Genomic DNA, 19,219 nt, shown 5'->3' with positions numbered 1-19,219 from the left:
ATGTGGATACTGAGTCCCTACATAGGCACTTTTCCTCACACGGAACCCCTAGTGTGTGTCCCATGTACATATACGGCTGCTCTCTTGTACACCAGCGTTGTGTACATCGCTGCTTGTGCACTGAATATAGATGCTCTTTGTGTTCTTTCTTCTTACACACTTATATAGAGATGGGCAGGTGTCACGTTCCTCAGGGTACAGTCTGGACTGTTGAACAGCTGTATCCCCTCAGCTCTAGTTTTTTTACACTGCTTTACTGTGAACTGCCACTGCTCGCAGCCCGGCTTATACACAGCCACTTCCATGTAAAATAACTCACAGCTGAATACATGAATGCTCTCCCAGCCACATATGAGTTACATACAGGGTGACACCTGCATGTTCTTAGTCCCAGCCTTGACCCCAGAAATGTGCATCTTGTACTGTATAGAACCCTCCTGGACAGGACAAACTCATTGTGAGTCCGTCATTTCAACAAAGGAAAATGATTATGCTCCAGCCTCAAGTGGAGTTTCCCACACAGTCTAATCCAAACACACTGGTTAAGATAAAACAATAAGATAAGTTTATTAGCTACAGAACGATAGATTTTAAGCAATTACAAGGCATAAAGTCAGAATTGGTTACAAAAGAAATAAAAAGATAAAAACGCAAGCGAACTCCTAAACTTTAACAAGGTAATTGGATTTAAAGCAAGTCTCTTTCTCTTACCACAAACAGAACCTGCAACAACTTCAGGATGCCAGCTGCAGGAGCAATACAGATTTTCTTTGGATAAACATATTGCTTCAGAAACTCATGTTTCAGATAGCCTTGAATGGATTCAGACAGTTGAGATGCAAGGTTCCTCGTGCAGTTCTGTGCTTCCCACTCTGGACCTTGGCTGAGAAGAAATATTGCTAGTTTTGCTGAATTGTGGAAGTGCAAAGATGTTGTGATATTCACAAATATCCAATAGAGACTAGTTTGTGCCCACCAAACTTTCTTCACTTGTGACATATGCAGGTTTTCAGTGCACGTCTCCAGAGGCCAAAAGCTAGGGCATGAAAAAATAACAACGATCAATAAATAATACATTGTTTCTCTGTCTTAGGAGCTCCTTTTTTGTAGATGGACACGGTCAGACTAAAAATGGTGTTCTTTAAATAGTTAGCCATACCTGTGTTGTTAATAATTCTATAGATTATTACAACAGAAAGAATATAATAAATGTAATGCACCTCATTCATCTTGGACAATGAAAGACTATTCTGTTTTATGTTTCTTAGTTTCTAGTCACTTTCCTTTTCTGACTCTTGTGCATTTGCTCAGCACTGGACATGTCCATTGCAAAAAGGAAACAGGAGTACTTAAATCCCAAGAAAATCTCATTTTAATTGGAGCTAACAAAACTCTTGGGAGCACCCATGTTGGTCTGCACAATCAGCCAATTAGTGTCCCTTTAAGAAGAGTTTTAGTTCACCTTAGTGCTGCCCTTTTTTGTTCAGATGCACATTCTCTGTGGTCTGTGTAAACATGTCATATAATAAAACAAATGAGTTGACCTTTGAGCTACTGTGAAGTCTGAAACCTCTTGTGAATTTTAGGCACTGATCCTGCAAACACTTTGGGTGGGATTTACAAAGGGACTTAGGTGTTGCAAAACTGAGCATCACGGCTTCTCACTTTTAGGCACATTGAAAATCACAGGAACAAACACTGATCTGCAAAGCCTGAGGGAGGTGCTCAGGCTCCATATACAATGCAATAGACTGCGATTCACAAAGCCAGCATGGCACGGGAGAAGCTGTCTAAACTAGCCAATGGGAGACACCAACCAGGGGGGTATGTGCTAAGCCCGCCCCTCTCAGGGAGATAAGCCCCTAAGTCTGGGCTGCAGGGAGGCGCCCAGCTCTCCTAGTGATCCACAAACTTAAGTGGCTAAGCACTTATCTTCCCCTAGATGCATGTGGGACATTCAACAAAACAGCTGGGGGCGGGGGGGGGGGGGCGGAGGAGGACAAGGATGCCCCTTATGGTCTTTCGCTCAGCAGTAGGGTACTCACCCAGGATGTGGGAAACCCCTGGTTCATGTCCCCGCTCCTCCGTAGGAGAGAAAGCATTTGAACAGGGTTCCACCACCTCCCAGGTAAGTGCCCCAGCTGTGAGGCTATGGAGTATTCAGATGTGGGGCTCCCTCAATCTCTCCTGCTGAAGTTGTTCCATTTTAATTAAACAATGGAATTCTTAAATGTGATATGGGCATCACACAGAATGAGTTAGAGTGATTCTATCACAATGCTAAGAAGTGGCAGATTCCTGTTCATATCCCTTCTCCCCCTCAGGAGGGGATGGGGGGCGGCTTGAATCAGGGGTCTCCTACATCCTGAGTGAGTACCCTAACCCCTGGGTTAACCATTACAAGGGCGGTCCTGCTCCTGCAGCTGTTCTGTGTGAACTTGTCTGAGGGGCCCAATCCAGTAGGCATGCTCGGAAGCTGCTTACAGGTTTGGACCCCTGTGCATGACTTGGGCAGCCAAACACTAGTGTTCCCCAGTCTGTGAATCACTGTGTGGCTTAGGTGGGAGATAAGTTTCTGGGTGCTTATCATGAGGCAGTAGTGAACATGCTCAGGCCTAGAGAGAGGCTGTCTAAAGTGAGGCTGTATACCCAAAGGAAAAAAACGTAGGCACCTACAGGGTTAGGCAGCAGCCATGTGGGTGTTTTGTGGATCGCAGTGGTGCCTAAAAACAGGACTTGGGCTCCTAAAAATGGGACTTAGGTGCCTAAGTACCTGCCTGGTTCCCACCCTTTGTTCTTTGTTTACAAATCTGAGTAACTGCACTGAGCTCAATGGGGATTTCTCGTGTGCATAAATTTAAGCATGTGAGTGAGTGGATTCAGGATTGGGGCCTCTACATTATGCCCTAGTCAACTTGTTCATGTAGTATGACATTGCTTACTTGCTTTGTTCACAGGAAATTATAGAGCATGGCAACTGTTTGAGAGGGTGAATCTTGCAAGTTGCTAATGATTACTGGTGCATCAAATGGTGTCTGGGGGCATTTGCATGGTAACTTTAAGCATAATTCCCTTTCTCTCACTTGTAAGCAGCAACTAAATGACCCCACTTTCTCATTAGCATACAAATATTATTCCAAAATGAACTGTCCAAGAAGCCTGACACACCACCTCTTGCTCAGTGTTCCAGTCAAACAGTCAGAATAAAAATCACTGAGCAATGCCAGTGAGGATCAGCCTGCTTCCAGCAGGCTTAACCTGGGTGGCAACACTAGAAGTGAGACAGGCTGTCTAAAAGTGGCACCACCTTGCTATCCGCACCAGCCAAGTGTAGTGAAATCCATTCACTTCAACATAATGGAGTGCAGCAATGTTGAGGAAGCTGACGCTCTGCAATGGACTGAGAATGCCTCAGGCCCTGGTTTAGCAAAGCACTTCTACACGTGCTTAACACACTTGGACTTCAGCGGGACTGAGGCCTGTATTTAAATGCTTAACTTTAAGCACATCGCAAAGCCTGTCCTTTTTTGGCAAAGCATGTGCTTAAGTGCTTAGTTGAATCAGAATCTGAAAAGATGATATTTTTAAGGGGGAAATAAAACCAGCTTACTTTTATTTTTTGATTTTCTTGTTTTTCACAGTGTTCACATGTAGTCTTTGGAATGTTATTCTTGTTTCAAAGTAGAATTTAAAGGAGATGGATCTTAGTTCTTTTTTTCCATTCTCAGATCTCCTTGCCACACAAGGAAAGCAATGTAGCTCTGATTATAATGTTAGGGACAAATGAACATCTGGTGTAAATTGACTTAGTTCCACTGAAAACAATGGAGAAATGCTGATTTAAACAAGCTGATGATCTTCCCCCTATTTTCATTTGTTGAGTACCTTGTGATATTTCTTTGCAATTCAAATTTGAAGAATCCTGAAGCATCTTAAGTCCCTTTTGTGTAACCTGTTGTGCTGGTCTGCTTGCATTCATGCAGCTGTACTAATTCCCTACCTATTTTTCACTCTATAATTAGCTACATTAATATTTATCATAGTTGTAAACATGTTACAGCATGCCTCCCAATGTAATGCAACATTTGGGTGACTATTGGGCATTTTCACACACAGCTATACGGCCTCAAGCTGAGCTGGCATCAGATCTCACTCGCTAAGCTTGGTTAGTACTTAGAATGGAGACTTCTAACAAAAGTCCAGATATTGCAGGAAGCAGTGTGGTTAATTCAGAACCTGGTCCTCTCCCCTCTAGACTAGAACCGAGCCCTGTGTCCCACTGTAGTATGGGACACGGTGCTGTTGGATGTGGAGTCCTTTGGATGAGGTGTAAAAATGAGCTCTTGATCTCCTGTGGTTCTTTTTAAACTCTGGTTGTTTGGGCAAATTCCAGTTTGAATAATTACTAGTAGTTTCCCCTGGGTATAATTAATAGTTATATTCATTTCCCATCCTAAATTGTTGCTACAGTCTGTTAAACAGTTGCCAAGTTTCATTTCATTGCATTGCATTTTAATGTTGGGCAAAATAAATTCAGGATCTATATATGTCTGGGATGAGTACACATATATGCACATAAATATTATTTTATCCCACAGAAAATCTATATTGAAAGGGAGTTAGGGCTAAGAGTATATATCAGTAATTTAGGGGAAACTACATGACAGGGGTGTAGTAATTATCCTAAAACAAAGTAGTATAAGCCCAGGAAGTTCACAGTTAATGTTAACCAAAAAACAAACCCAAGCAAGCTGAGGTGTGGAAATGCAGTGTTGTGGTACCCATAGAACCTTTACTTCGCCCTGTATTGACCCCAGGAGGGGTTAACAATTTTTGAAATCGAACATGTTTTTAAAAATCAGTTTTAATCTAAGTGGAGTCCACAAACACTAAAATGCCTTCCTCGTGATTGTATGGATTTTGCATTGTGTCACTGTAGGACAGAGTTGAGATTTCTACTGAAGAAGAAGCTTTCAGTTCTGAAGAATTACAAGAGGAATTACAAGACCTGTAATTCATATATATTGAAATGTAGCCTATGCACAAGATTGAGTTTTAACTATAGGGGAAGTTTGAAGAAACTATGACTAGAGTTTGTTTTGGTGCCCTAACTGTCCATTTTCATACCTTAAAATGAATTGAATATCTTTTAAGTTTAACTTTAATTTTGAATGTCTTGGGTTTAGAATGTTTGGTTTTGAAATAATTGCAACTTCCCTGTAATATAGTTTACCTTAAATGGTAATACAAATATTAATAATATAAAATTACTGATACGTGCCCTCAACCTTGATTGTGTCTTAATTTAGTTTTTGTCTGGAAATTTCCTTGTGCTTTTCCTGCTGTTTAGACAAATAGGAGAGAATTTGATTGTTCCTGGTGGAGTAAAGACCATTGAGGCTAATGGGCGTATGGTTATCCCTGGGGGAATCGATGTCAACACTTACCTACAAAAGCCCTACCAAGGAATGACTGCTGTTGATGACTTCTATCAAGGCACAAAAGCAGCTCTAGCAGGCGGTACCACCATGATCAGTAAGTACTAGACACTCTCACCTCTCAAATCTAACTATCTTGGTGCTGAGCGGAACCTGCTGTTTTCAGTTCACATGATGTTCACTGGGTTTATCGGTGTATATTCTACATAGCTGTTTTCAGAAGTCATTTAAGATCAGATCAATGTCTGGGTCTTGTGCAGCTTGAATCTCCACTGATTACTGTAGACGACTTTACCAGGATCAACATGAAAATGAGGTTACCCTTAGAAAAAGCAGCTGCACATAGGGTAGTGTTGTTGGGATTCCCTCTGAAACTTTTTCCACCCGACTTATCCAGAGCACCATGTCTGCTTCTGGGAGAACACTTCATCTAGTTCTCTGGGAACCAAAACACTCAGTTCAACTCCAGAATTTGTCACTCTCCTTTTGTTTGACAAACAGCAAAGCTACGTTGAGTTGATCAGACTCAAGCGTAGGAGATGAGTGTAGGGTGTACCACACATCCAAAGTTACACAGAAAACCTCTTCCTTTATATAAATTCGCTGATTACATTGCATTTGCTATATATTACATCACACATTTTTGGGTTGGCTTGGTTACTTTGCAGGAACCAGTCCGGCATGCTCTGTCCATGTGCTGTTCATGTGGGAACTTGTTCTTTAATTTGAGATTTATCTTGTCAGTTGTCCGTAGTATTACGGTGTAGCTGCTTGCGTTAGCTAGCACAGACATCCTGACTCCAGCATACTGCTTGTCAAGCCCCTATTGACAACTTAACTATCCGTGCACCTTGCCTCATTTCTTAGTGGCCATGACTGGGAAGTTATTTATGTCGAGCCAGCTCTACAAGTGTGTCCTGTATTTCTCTCACATAACACTCATGAGATCTACTATACTTGCTATCACTGATTTTTTTTTTTTAATCAGTTGATACAGGCAGTAACAAAGCAAAGCAACAATTCTAATAAAGTGTTGTGCTTACAGTGTCATATCAGATACTGGTAAAAATGTGGAAAGTAATAAACCAGTGGTATAAGAAATCAGATATGAGACCAGGGAGGTATGAAGCCTGCTTACAGCTACATCCTGGAAGCAGGATGTCCTGGTAGCATGGTCCTGGCTGTTAAACTCGTCCTTTGCGCATCAGATTGCTGAGCAAGCTGCATCTTTTCTGCCTCGCATTTGCTTGGCTCTGGACTAAGATTATGTGGGGCAGAGCCTCAGCTGGGGTAAATGGCCAAAGCTGTCTGATGCTGCCCCATGGAGCTGTGTTCCCTTCGAGTTGGAAGTGGGTCGTGGGGGATGGCTAGTTTTTCTGGATGGTGCTTTGCTTTGAATGTATGTCATGCACCAAAAGGCCATGAAAATAGGTACACAATACATTATTGTTTTTTAATAGGGTTGCTTTTTAGTATATTTTCTTCAGTTGGGTGCTCCCGTATCTTTTAGCCTATTTAGAAAGTCTGAATAGGCTTTTATATCCTCTCTGGACTGCAAAACCAGATTCACTTTTAAGCAGGTGGATAATATTGTTCAGTATATTCCAGTAAAGATGGCAGAACAGCATTCTGCTAACAGTCCCTCTGCTGGACTCCACTGCACACGGTTGTGCAGACGTTTTAAATGGCTGCTCCATTGTAATCAATGGAAAGTTCAAATGCATCAAGAACATGAGGTGGGACCTGCCAGCTATATTCAGTACGTTTGCATCAATGAAGAGGTTAAAATAGATTTCTTTCTGGACAATCGTTAAATAGCTGTACTTTTCCTTTTGGAAGTTATTTCATTTATTTAATGTAGCTGCTAGGACTGTTTAATTTAAGGATTTCTCTACTTTATTAATAGTGTGAAGTTTCTTAACATGCTTTTCCTTCTTTCAGAATTGAAAAATGCCCAGTAAAAGGCCCAGTTCTATACATTCAGTAATACACCAGAAGGTTTGCATATGTTAAGATACAGTATACCTTGCTGTGTTTTCATTATTCAAGTAGAACCCAACCCTGCAAACATGAGTAATTCTACGTGCATCATTAGTCCCAGTCATTATCACACTGACTCTGAAAGCCAGCGTGACTGAGTGGTTAAGACTTGAATCTGCTATTCTGGAGCGCTGGATTCTATTCCCAATGCTGCCTGAAGATCTCTTCATTAATTTATTGGTAAAGAGGAATGGGCTAATTCATGACAGCCTTCTAGAAAAGGATATAAGGCCTTGGTCAATAATGAGAGTTATGAAGTGCATAGAAATGTAAATGGCAGTCAGTAGAGACCAGAATTCATGATCTCCGGCGTGCCAGCTCAGTGCACCTTCCCTAAGATACAGGGTGTTTAGATCTCTCTCTCATGTCTGGGAACATTTCCTGACTTCATGGTACAGCAAAACAGGCTGCTAGATTCAGCTTCAATGCAGAATGTTCTGCAAAGGCTGGAATACTTGAAAGGTCTGTATCTGTCCCACATCCTGCAATTTATACTGTGTCAATAAAAATCCTGCTTTGTTGTAGGTACACTATAGATAATCACTGAAACTGCAGAATAGAAAATACGTGCAATTTGTGTAACAGGTGCTTCATCTATATTTCAGTTGATCATGTGCTTCCTGAAGCTGGAGCGAGTTTATTGACTGCATTTGAAAAGTGGCACGAGGCAGCTGACACCAAATCCTGTTGTGATTACTCTCTCCATGTGGATATCACCGGCTGGTATGATGGGATCCGAGAAGAGATGGATATCCTGGTGCAAGATAAAGGTTAATTAATGAAAATAAAATGTTTTCATTTTCTCTAAGCAATATGCAAATTCTCAATTCTGAAGTACTCCAGATAGTCCTGTTATTTCCCACAAAAGAGGCATATAGGTACTAGATACCCTGGCCATGAACCTTTGTATTCATTTACCCCTGTGTAAAGTGGGCCTGAAACTCCATGCACTGCAATTAATCAGGAGTAACTCCATTAGAGGCAGTAGAGTTATGCCAGTACAGATGAGGAGAATTCAAATCAGCAAGGGGAAAATGTTATCTGATTAAAAATGATAGCACTTGACAGATGGAAATAACTCTGTGCAAAGTGCAAGGCAGGCCTTATGTTAAGATAACAAAATTAGGAGACCAACCTTGAGTGCTTGGACAGTCGTCATAGGCTATACATCTTTGAACAACAATGCCACATGGCACTTCACCTGCTTTGACCTGAGATTTGGAAATATATGGCTAATTTTCAAAATTAAGGCCAAGATTTTCAAAACTTGGAGCCTAAAGTTAGGATTCTAAATCCACATTTAGGTATCTGCGGGAGTGACCTGATTTTCAGAACTGCTGACCATTCAGCAGCACCCACTGGAAGATAGTGGACGCCCAATATTTACGAAAATCAGGTCACTTATTTTGGAACCTAACTTTAGACACTTGAAAAAAAATATCTTGGTCTAGGTTCCTAAGTTGTGCCCACAAAACATGCATTTATATAGTTCATTACCCATTTGTTCATGTGCACTCAGAGTGCCTGAGTACCAACTAGGTATTTATTGCTAAAAGTATAATCTGGGCTATATATGCTGACTCTTGTATGTCAGAAAGCCACATACATACATGCAGTGTCCTTTGTAGAGTGTTGTGATGGACCATATCTGAGAAGCTCTATTTAAATAGAACTGTACTGTATAACTATACCGACAAAGCACAGCTTGTTTACTGTATAGACAGTTTTTCAGTGAGAAACCACAAAGAAGGAGTAATATAGGACTTTTCATCCTGAGCAGCACTACTGTAACAGTACACCTGCTGTGTAACCAGATTTTAGGCCACAAAATATTCTATCAACCTTTAAAGTCTTTAATCTTCAGGATTATGTACAATTTGGGCAAAATGAAGCTAATTTTACAATGCTTTTTATAATAGGGCTGATTTTATAGGCTGACAGCATTTGCCATTGTTGACAGTGCCAAATCAGTCCTCTGCCCCTGCTATCATCTTTGATCATGTGGATTTAAATCTAGTTTCAGCTGGATTTACTATCAAGCAAGTGTACTGCAGTTTGTATCAAAGGTTAGCTGTTATTTTCCAGAGCTGGCTCACAGATGGCTCTCGTATGTGCTTGAGGGCTTACATTAAGAGCCGGGTGCAGACAACAGGGTTAATAGTTTGCTTCCAGTATAAAAATTTGAGTTTTCAATACAAATATAACCTGGCATTTACTTTAAGAAAGAATCTGTTCATTGGTCCAGAAAGCAGAATGTATTATGGGGTCCTAAGTGGATTGTTTGAGAGATATACCATTTGGAGGTCAACTTTGTTCTCACTGATGCTGTAGTAAAAAGAAAAGGAGTACTTGTGGCACCTTAGAGACTAACCAATTTATTTGAGCATAAGCTTTCGTGAGCTACAGCTCACTTCATCGGATGCATAGCTGTAGCTCTGCATAGCTGTAGCTCATGAAAACTTATGCTCAAATAAATTGGTTAGTCTCTAAGGTGCCACAAGTCCTCCTTTTCTTTTTGCGAATACAGACTAACACGGCTGCTACTCTGAAAACTGATGCTGTAGTGTGTCTCAGTCAGTGTGAATTACTCATGTGTGATAGGAGACATAGAGGTAAAGCACAAATAAAGCACAAATAAAATAGGATACTTTTTTCAACATGGCAGGAGCTTTAAAAATTAATATATAATATCTGCTGAAAACTGGAAACATCTAAGCCATGATCCTCAGCTGGTATAAATTGTCTTGATGTGAATCTTCATTGCTCCATTGACATCAACTGAGGATCTAGACCCTATTATGTACTTTACACTGATTGACTAAATGATCCCAGGTTAGTTAAGAAGCAGTGCTTAGTTATCATATTTCAACTTTGAGTTTGTCTAATATGCTCTCCAAGGATCGCCAGGGAGCTTTCAGGGCTGCTGATGAGATTGGCCCGTCATAGTTGGACAGTTAATCAGTTCTAAATCAATAGAGTGCTCATTCAAAGAGGTTTTGGCTTTAGAGAGGTTGAAAATTTTGCAGGAGCAACTATTCATAAAGGTGCAGACAGCTTCCTCTGACTTGCAACCATTTCAGCAGCCAATCTACATAGCCCATGAATCTATTTGGCTCTCACATATGATGTAAAGAAATCACATAGGAAAGTACTAGATTGGCCAACAGGGTCCACAGATTGCTCTACCCATTTCTTTGACTATCTTCAGGATTCCATAGGCATGACTTAAATGGTACTTTCATAACATGTGGGATGGGACCTTGCTGGGTCTCACTGGCATGAGAGAAGGCATCAGGCACATTTTTAAAAGTATTTGTTTAAATAGTTAGGTTTATAAGTAATGGGCCAGATCCTCAGCTGGTGTAAATCCATGTTGTTCCATCGACTAGGTCAATGTACACCAGCTGAGGGAGGATCTCTGACCCTACATGGCCATATAGCCAGATGGGTGCCACATTACCAATCTGCACCTTGGTCTCTGAGCATCAATATATGGGCAATCAACTAACTGAAAAGTGCAGCTTAAGCCATATCCATTTTCAGCTGCAAGAACAGTATTGTATTGACTTCAGGGAGAACATTGACTTCAATGGGATCAAAACACATACTGATGCCAATGGGTCAGGGTATGGCCCTAAGAGAGAAAAAGGAAAGTTGCAACAGAGAATTTGAATTACTTGGTTAGGAGTATATCTTTCAGCCTGTCTATCCAGTGAATGCTCACATAGGATTATAATTAAGTTAATTACCTTTGGCTGGGTTCCCTTGGATAAGAAATGACTACTGGTTCCGCCTTGGCAGGCTTAATGTATCTCTTTGGTCACACATATATATCTCATATATATCTCAATTGCAATGGTGGTTGGCTTGCTCCAGGTCTAGTCTGGAATGGGAGGTGGACAGTAACTGTACATTGGGGCCCAGCAAAAGGGGTCATCACTTAATCAAGGTGAATATCCTGTGTCAATTTTCCTGAATAATCTTTTCCTCCAAAATAGACCTTCAAAAATACTTTAAGAATCTACTTAACAACTCCCTTGTGTTTTGTCTTGGAACAGGTGTTAATTCTTTCCAAGTCTACATGGCCTATAAAGATCTCTATCAAATGTCTGACAGTCAGGTATTCTTCAGCATGCTTATCGTTGTTGATATACGTAAACTCCTTTCTGTTGATTAGTTAAGAAGTTTAGAGCTACCTGAGACAGTCATAGTGCTTTTGAACTGAACTTGAGAAAATGCATACATACGAAATTTGTCTCTCTGGAGGCCAAAGCCTGAGAGATGCCGAGCATCTGTATTTTCCATGGAGGCTCTTGGGAGCACATGGCACTCAGCACCTTGCAAAGAGGTGACTAGTGTTTCACGGTATCAAGCTCAATGGAAGTAGCAGACACCCCTCAAGATTTTGCCCTGGATTTATATCATCACTTGTTGGCTTTGGAACATTCAATCTGAGTTGCGGGGGAAGAGAGATGATACACTAGTGGCAATATTAAAAGTGACATATCTTTTGAAATCCCACATGTTTCTCACTCACTGCAAACTGCTAAAGCACGTTCTTTGGGAAAGGTTGAGTTCAGTTGTTGGAGTTGGAGATTACAATGAGCTTGTTTGTATAGCACTTGTTTTAGACCCAACCTCTTCAGCTTTCTAATTCACAGACAGCAGATCATTGTAATTGGACAATGGCATCTGTTAGTAATAATAATGTTTGCTTATTCAGTTGAGCAAATGCTTCATTCCCACTTAGTTCCAGAGCTGAGTTTCCTTTTCTCTTAAACAACTGTTGTTATACTTCCAATACATGTGGTTTTCATTAGACTTTTAAATGTAACAGCATCCTCTTGAGAAGAGGTGCATGCTAAGTCCAACTTCTTGATGGAATTAATTACAGCAAAATATATTAAGAAAAGGTGGAGAAGGGGGCAAGGGATCCAATATTCAAACTTGAATGGCTAAAGCAGAGTGCCCATTTACACATTTGCATGCTCAGATCAGTGCTCACATGCCCCAAGCCCATTGAGTAGTTGTTTGAGTGACTCAGTTGAAGACCAGATACCGTAAGTTTAGGTGCCCAAGTTTGAAAACTGGGCTCCTGATATTACTTAGTGAGACCACATACAGAAAATTTAGGGTGGGGTTTTCAAAAGTGCTTAAAGACATTAGGCGCACAAGTCCCATTGACTTTCAGTGGCAGTCCCTAAACTCCCTTGGGTGCTTTTGAAAAGCCCACATGTAAGGAATTGAATCCATTGCTTCCCTTTTGTAGGGATTATTTTGAATGTTGGAAAGCAACTAACATGGAAACCCATGAGAGAAAACAGTAGAATTCTTTAGCTGTAAATGAAACATTCATGAGATTGAAACTGTGCCCACACTTACAGAAAGGTGCGTGAAGTGTATACTTCAGGGAACATACGGGTACTGTAGCTGTACTAAAAGTGTCTATAGCTTAACTGCTATTCCCATTTAGTGGACTTATTCCTTGTTCATTCATGGAAGCTTTTTTGTGTCTATTTAGTTAGTTAGCTGCCTGTACTCAAACTGCATACCAGAGAACTGTCACGAGGCATATGACTGTATTGGAGGTGGTGGGTAGTTGCCTTGCCTTAGAAGGACCTCAGGGAGACACTTTGCCTGTAGGTGGCACATAGTTCCTCAGGACTGCAGCTGCTGCACCACTCGGTGACAGGCTGGTGTGGAGAGTGGGGACATGGAATAGCTAGCAGCCACAGAGGTCCTAGCAGGGACTGTACATGGGGCTGGTGGTGGCCGAACACTTTTGCAAGGGCCAGCATAAAAATATGATTCAAAATATGAGGAGAAATGTTTGTGAAATAAGTAACATATTACCCTTATTCAGTAACATGACCCTCTTTGTACCACTTACAGCTTTATGAAGCTTTTACCTTTCTGAAAGGGCTTGGAGCTGTAATCATGGTCCATGCTGAAAATGGAGATTTGATAGCTCAGGTGAGTGAGTCGCATTTCTTCTTCTGTTTCCCTTAGAGAGTGAATATGTTTCATGTGAGAGGGGAGAAGGGAAACTTGTCTGCTAGTACAACAATCAGAGAAAGTGTTGGTGGGAAAACAGAGACTGCCTAGTAAAGCTTCCTTGCTGAATCTAATTTCTTGTAATGATAAATCAAAAGTGGGTTATGGGAATGCCAGTATAGAATTCCATGTGTGTAATGATACAGCATGCGGGCTGTAAGGTGATACTCCTGACAGCTCCCTGCCTGGAATGTAGGGAGTAAAAGAAGGGGCCTCGGTGGGAAGGACATGGGGATGCAAGAATTGGGTCCCTGGGAGCAGTGGCAGCTGGGTGGACAAACAGCAGGGAGAATCCTGTGAAGATGCTGGGGAGCGGTTGAGGAGCTGGGAGGCCTTACCCCAGTATTGTTGCTGCTGAAGAAGTCAATGTACGCAAGGGGGGCAAGGCTATGGGCCCAAGCACATTTGATGGTGTTGCTCTCAGACCTGTTCATGCTTCTTTGCTGAAAAGACCCTTATAAACATCTACAAAGGGAACAAAAAAACCAACCCTGTAAAACTTTCTAAAAAGTGATATATAAATAAATTAGGCCAAGTTCTTGAAAGGGAGCTCTCTCTGAATCTGGAAATCAGTCAAGTTAAGGAAATTCAAATACTGTGTCCCTTTAAAATGTCCTCTGAGACACGAGAGTGTGCTCCTCCAGGAAACCATGGCCTAATGGTGTACAGCTGTCCCAGTAGCACGGGATGCCACTGCAAGTGATGTGTAAGACAGCAGATGCAGGGTGAAATCCTGGCTACAATGAAGTCAATGGCTGAACTCCCATTGATTTCCAGGAGTTCATCCATAGACTCAAAATGAAGAGGTTCTGGTGATAGGATTATTATTTTCTTTAAAAAAAAAGTATATATGGTCATAACATTACATGACACATTACAGTGATTTAAAAAATATGGCCCCTGCCCTGAAAAATTAACAATGTAAGGCCCTGATCCTGCAACGGAATATGCATCAGTGGAGACCTGTGTTTGTGTGGAGGCCCATTGACGTCAGAGAAGCTTCACATGGGCTCAGGGATTTGCCTGCATGGCTCTAATTACAGTAGATAATAGAGCTGATCAGGAACTGGAATTTCTCTTTCATGGGAAATCCCAACATTTTCAGGTGAAAAAATCGTTCCAATTTGGGGGAAAAAAAAAAGGCTGAAATTTCCAGCTAAATGAAAAGGAAAAAAAAAAAAGAGTTGTATTCTACAGCAAGATACTGGTGGTGGAAAGAAAGCTGCTCACGGTGGATGATTGAATGATTAACCAGTATGTAAACCCAAATCTTTATCTCATCAAACTCATGTCCTAATTTATTAACACTACTGAATCCTCTTACAGTGGATAATTTTGTCACTCTGTCTGCTTCATTCTGCCATCTTCTGGATGTGACTAGCCTATTTTTAAATGATGCCGTTCTTTGTCATCCCGCTTCTTTCATATTATGTATTTGTAATATTTTATTATTGCATTTTAATTGCAAAGGTGACAGGTGCATTCCTGCATGCAAAGGTGACAGGTGCATTTTATTTAAAATTATTTTAAAATATATATGCAAAATACTTTGGTTTTCTAACCCAAATGTGTCTCATGGACACAGGCTGGTTAGTACAGTGTATTTATATATATGGTCATGATGGATTGTCCATTTGTCCCCCAGTATAGTGAAGACACAAATCTATGTAAAGGAGTACTTGTGACACCTTAGAGACTAAGCGCCACAAGTACTCCTTTTCTTTTTGCGAATACAGACTAACACGGCTGCTACTCTGAAGCAAATCTATGTGTGTAATCTAAATGATTCTTGTTGGAGTAGGTTGGTAGTATGTTAGCTTTTCACCCCCAGAGACCTGGGATCAAATATTCATTAGGTTACATATGAAAATGTGTTAGGTGATTTCATCCCTGTCCCTAGAGGACATTTGTCTATATCACAGAATCATTACATTTGGCCAGCTCTGCTCATTAGAGACCTAAGGGTGAGACAGGTCAGGATTTGTGGGGCATTAATAGCTCTGTGTGAGAAAGCTTTTGCTGTGTCTGCAGGTCCTATTAATCCATCACCTTTTTTGCTCAGAAAGTTTACTCCAAAAAACACCCTTTGCATGATCTTTATATGAAATCATAAGGATTGCCCACATGTCCTTTCATAAGAAGCTTTGGCACAACATTTTGCTGACAAACATCAGCTGACTGAGCAATGAATACTTGGAATATCCATTTTTAAGATAACATTAAGTAGTAATATAGCACCAAGGGGTGCATTTTTAGTGGGGTTAGAGGGCAATTAGTTCTGCATCTTCATGATCAACTGTAAAAGAATTACAGAAAATTTAGATCATGTAAGCAAGACCCCTGAAAGGGTCGGAGGAAGAATCAGCAGGGTAAATAGGTATTGTCAAAAAGGTTGAGAAAATAATGATACTACTTAGGAGGAGAGAGAGAAGAAAAAATATTGTGTAAGTAAAGGAGGAATTATAGTACAGGGTTCTCCTTAATAAGTACAATATTTGCCTTAATAAGTACACTATTTCATGGCATTGAGTGTTCTTCTCTCATAAGACTCCTTTTTAGGGGAGGACAGTCGCATTTTTCTCATGGGGCAGTCACAATAGACCAAATTCTATACTGCCTTGCAGCCACAAATCTTCCACTGAAGCCCATAGCGGGTTGCATGTCGTGTTTGTCAGTGAAGAATCTGGCCCAATATATTTAGGGCCAGTCTTTTCGTCTTTGCTTCCCTTTTTGCAGGCACTATCAGTTGCATATACAAAAAAGGGAGGCAGTATGAAAACATTTCCCTCGGTACACTAAAGGAAGTTTAACATAAATGTATGTTGTTCTAGAGGTGGTCAGCATTTGTCTGTTACATTCCAGGAACAAAAACGTATCCTGGAGATGGGAATCACAGGACCTGAGGGACATGCCCTAAGCAGACCTGAGGAGGTAAGAGGCTTAACTAAGTCTGTATTTCTTGGAAATGTCTTCTGGCATCTACATACCATGGGAAGTAAGTTTCTTATAAATAAATAAAAGAGAAGATGGTAGATGGATGGATGGTTGGAGGAGAGGACAGCAAACCATCTGCTTTTCACAGCCTGTTCTGATAATGCCATTCTCTGCAAAATTTTCTAAGTATGAGACATCATGCTAAAAATTAGTAACAAAGTCTGCAAAATATTCACAGGACATATTGTACATCAGCTGATCAAGACATTTCAGCCAAAAATACTCCTAATAAATGTTTTTCCTACTATCTGTATATATTCACAAACATCTACATATTGTAATATTGTGAATTCATGAGAATGGAAGGATTCTGTGGGTCAGCTTGATTTATGCACTTTTCTCCTATAATAAAATCCGTTCATGCATGGATCAGCATAGGTCACTGAAAAAGGATTTTTCTAAGGCCATGTCTACATTATGGGTACTATAGCGGCATAATTATGGTTCTGTAGCTATGCCGGCATACCCACGTATGTAGATGGAGCCTACACTGATGGCAGGAATGTGGGTGTAGGAATATCACCTCCCCATATGACAGTAGGTAGGTAAGCAAAAGCATTCTTTTGTTGATCTAGGTCTGTCTACACTGGGAGTTAGGTTGGCATAGCTATATCATTGAGGGGTGTGGATTTTTCTAAATTAATGAGTCTTTTCCTGTTAATGGGAGTGCTGGCCTGGGGAAAATCCTAGTTGGATATTTGCCAAAAAGTAAGCTGAAGTATTTCTTACCACCACATATGGTAGCCCCATTACTGAGGTACAAAACCTCTCCACTTCTTCCTCAGGTTTGCCTGGTGATGAACCATTCCCATATTAGGATATGAATCTACACTCTGGCTTGTCATTAGGTGTATATGTTTGTAATAATGGCTCCTAGGAGAACATCAGGTGAAAAACAATAATTGCTGGGGTGAACATTTTGATTTTAGGAGAAGAGAGTTAAAAGAAGTACTTAAACTGTAAAGATTTAGGCCATGTGCTTTTGGAGATGCTGTCTTTACAGATTTGACTGATAAAGACTTTGAAGAGAATTATCAATAACCTTGTGTCTAATATTTCGGTCACTCCAGTTTTCTGGATTTTGGGATGTAGCTATACTGAGAGGGTTTGGGCCAACCATTGGACTAGTGGCAGTGAAGAGAGGCCTCTAGTGGCCCTGGAAAGACACTGCCGCTTCAGCTGAAGACAGATTGTTTGTATGCATGTCCCAGATGGCTCCTTGTGGGAGATTGCTTGGACACTGAGGAACAGAGGGGACTTACTGGAGGATGTTTGAAAGCCTTCTATAGATTATGGGCTAAATTCAACCTATACTGCTGATGCTGTTCCTTAGGAATACTTATATTCACTGTTGTCTTATCCTTGGGTAGAGATTGGGCCTAAGCCTGCATTGTCTGAGGGTACAGAGAATTTCTATGAATTATGACACTGTTTTCCCCTTCCTTTTCCTTTGTGTTTGTTTGTAGGGGGAAGGTAGGGTGACCAGATAGCAACTGTGGAAAAAATGGGATGGGTGGGGGGTAATAGGCCCCTATATAAGAAAAAGTTCCCCAAAACGGGACTGTCCCTATAAAAACGGAACATCTGGTCACTCTAGGGGAAGGCCATGGGGCTTCACGAAGAAATGTGGATTTGGAAGAGTTAATAGGGGAGGGAGTTAATAGGGGAGCTTTGGTTCTAGCAGCAAAGTCCTTTATAACATTTCTTTGTTACTATTTAAGGCTTGATGGTGCCATTAGCAAGGGGCAGTGGGGTACAGAGCTGCATTGCCCTGGGATAGCACAGAGAGGCTTGGTGCTACACTATTCTAGCCTATCAACCCCCAGGCCAGCAGTACTGGGCAGCTAATGCATGGGGTTAGGGGCAGAGCTGTGTCCTTGCCTTCTCACCACCGCTCTGCCCCCATGAGGCACCATGTGCCTCTGGAAAAGTAGAGCGGACACACTCTAGAATTGTGTTTGGCCCTTACACAAGCTGTGCAAGGCTGTGTGTGACTTTTTTCTCCCTCCCATCCAACACTGCACAGCAGTATATGAGCCAAGCAGGACAAGGCCTTTGTTGTTGTTGTCGTTAAAAAGAGAGAAATCTGGCTCAGTCCTGGATTTCACTTTCACCTCCTTCCGCTTTTCAACTTACATTTTTCTGCCTGTTTTCTTGTCCATTTCAGCTTGAAGCGGAAGCTGTTTTCCGTGCCATCACCATTGGCAGTCGAATCAACTGTCCGGTGTATATCACCAAGGTGATGAGTAAGAGCGCGGCTGATATCATTGCGCTGGCTAGGAAGAGAGGTATGGAACTCAGTGCATTCCCCCCAAAGGGGGCGTGCATTAGGTATCATTTACCAAATGGAAGCTCTAGCAACTAACCCAATTGCTGAATGCAGGGATCAGTATCCACTGACTCAAATGGCTGCTGTTGTGCTAACAATTTGTTTTTGGGAAAATGGAAGTGAGACCCCACCACTCTATTCAACCTTGACACTCTCCTTCCTACTGTCCCTTCCTCCACCTACCTGAAATGTGCATCTTAATCCTCCCTTCTCACACGCTACCTCTTACCCGTATCCCAAGCTGCTGGCTATTCATTCTTGCAAAGATTATCTTCTTCCCTTGTAAGGCCTAGCACGGACTCTCAGCCTTTGTGGGGCAGCTGCCAGAATGTGTATCTCTAGCACTTGCTGACAGTTACTGCTA

General features: G+C 41.3%; 1 protein-coding gene across 2 annotated transcripts in view; it reads left to right on the top strand.

Moving 5' to 3' along the window:
- Positions 1-19,219, top strand: part of CRMP1 (collapsin response mediator protein 1) — a 61,583-nt gene that overhangs the window by 25,520 nt on the left and 16,844 nt on the right. For both annotated transcript variants that reach the window (XM_007062933.4, XM_027825381.3), the window contains exons 3-8: positions 5,351-5,535; positions 8,084-8,248; positions 11,537-11,598; positions 13,371-13,451; positions 16,395-16,463; positions 18,694-18,814. In XM_007062933.4, the coding sequence (XP_007062995.2) occupies positions 5,351-5,535; positions 8,084-8,248; positions 11,537-11,598; positions 13,371-13,451; positions 16,395-16,463; positions 18,694-18,814 (683 nt within the window). The remainder of the gene's footprint in view (positions 1-5,350; positions 5,536-8,083; positions 8,249-11,536; positions 11,599-13,370; positions 13,452-16,394; positions 16,464-18,693; positions 18,815-19,219) is intronic.

This window comes from Chelonia mydas, chromosome 4 (genome assembly GCF_015237465.2).
Source record: "Chelonia mydas isolate rCheMyd1 chromosome 4, rCheMyd1.pri.v2, whole genome shotgun sequence".
Classification (NCBI taxonomy): domain Eukaryota; kingdom Metazoa; phylum Chordata; order Testudines; family Cheloniidae; genus Chelonia; species Chelonia mydas.
The sequence above is the reverse complement of the archived record's forward strand: the minus strand, read 5'-3'. Positions and strand labels throughout refer to the sequence as shown.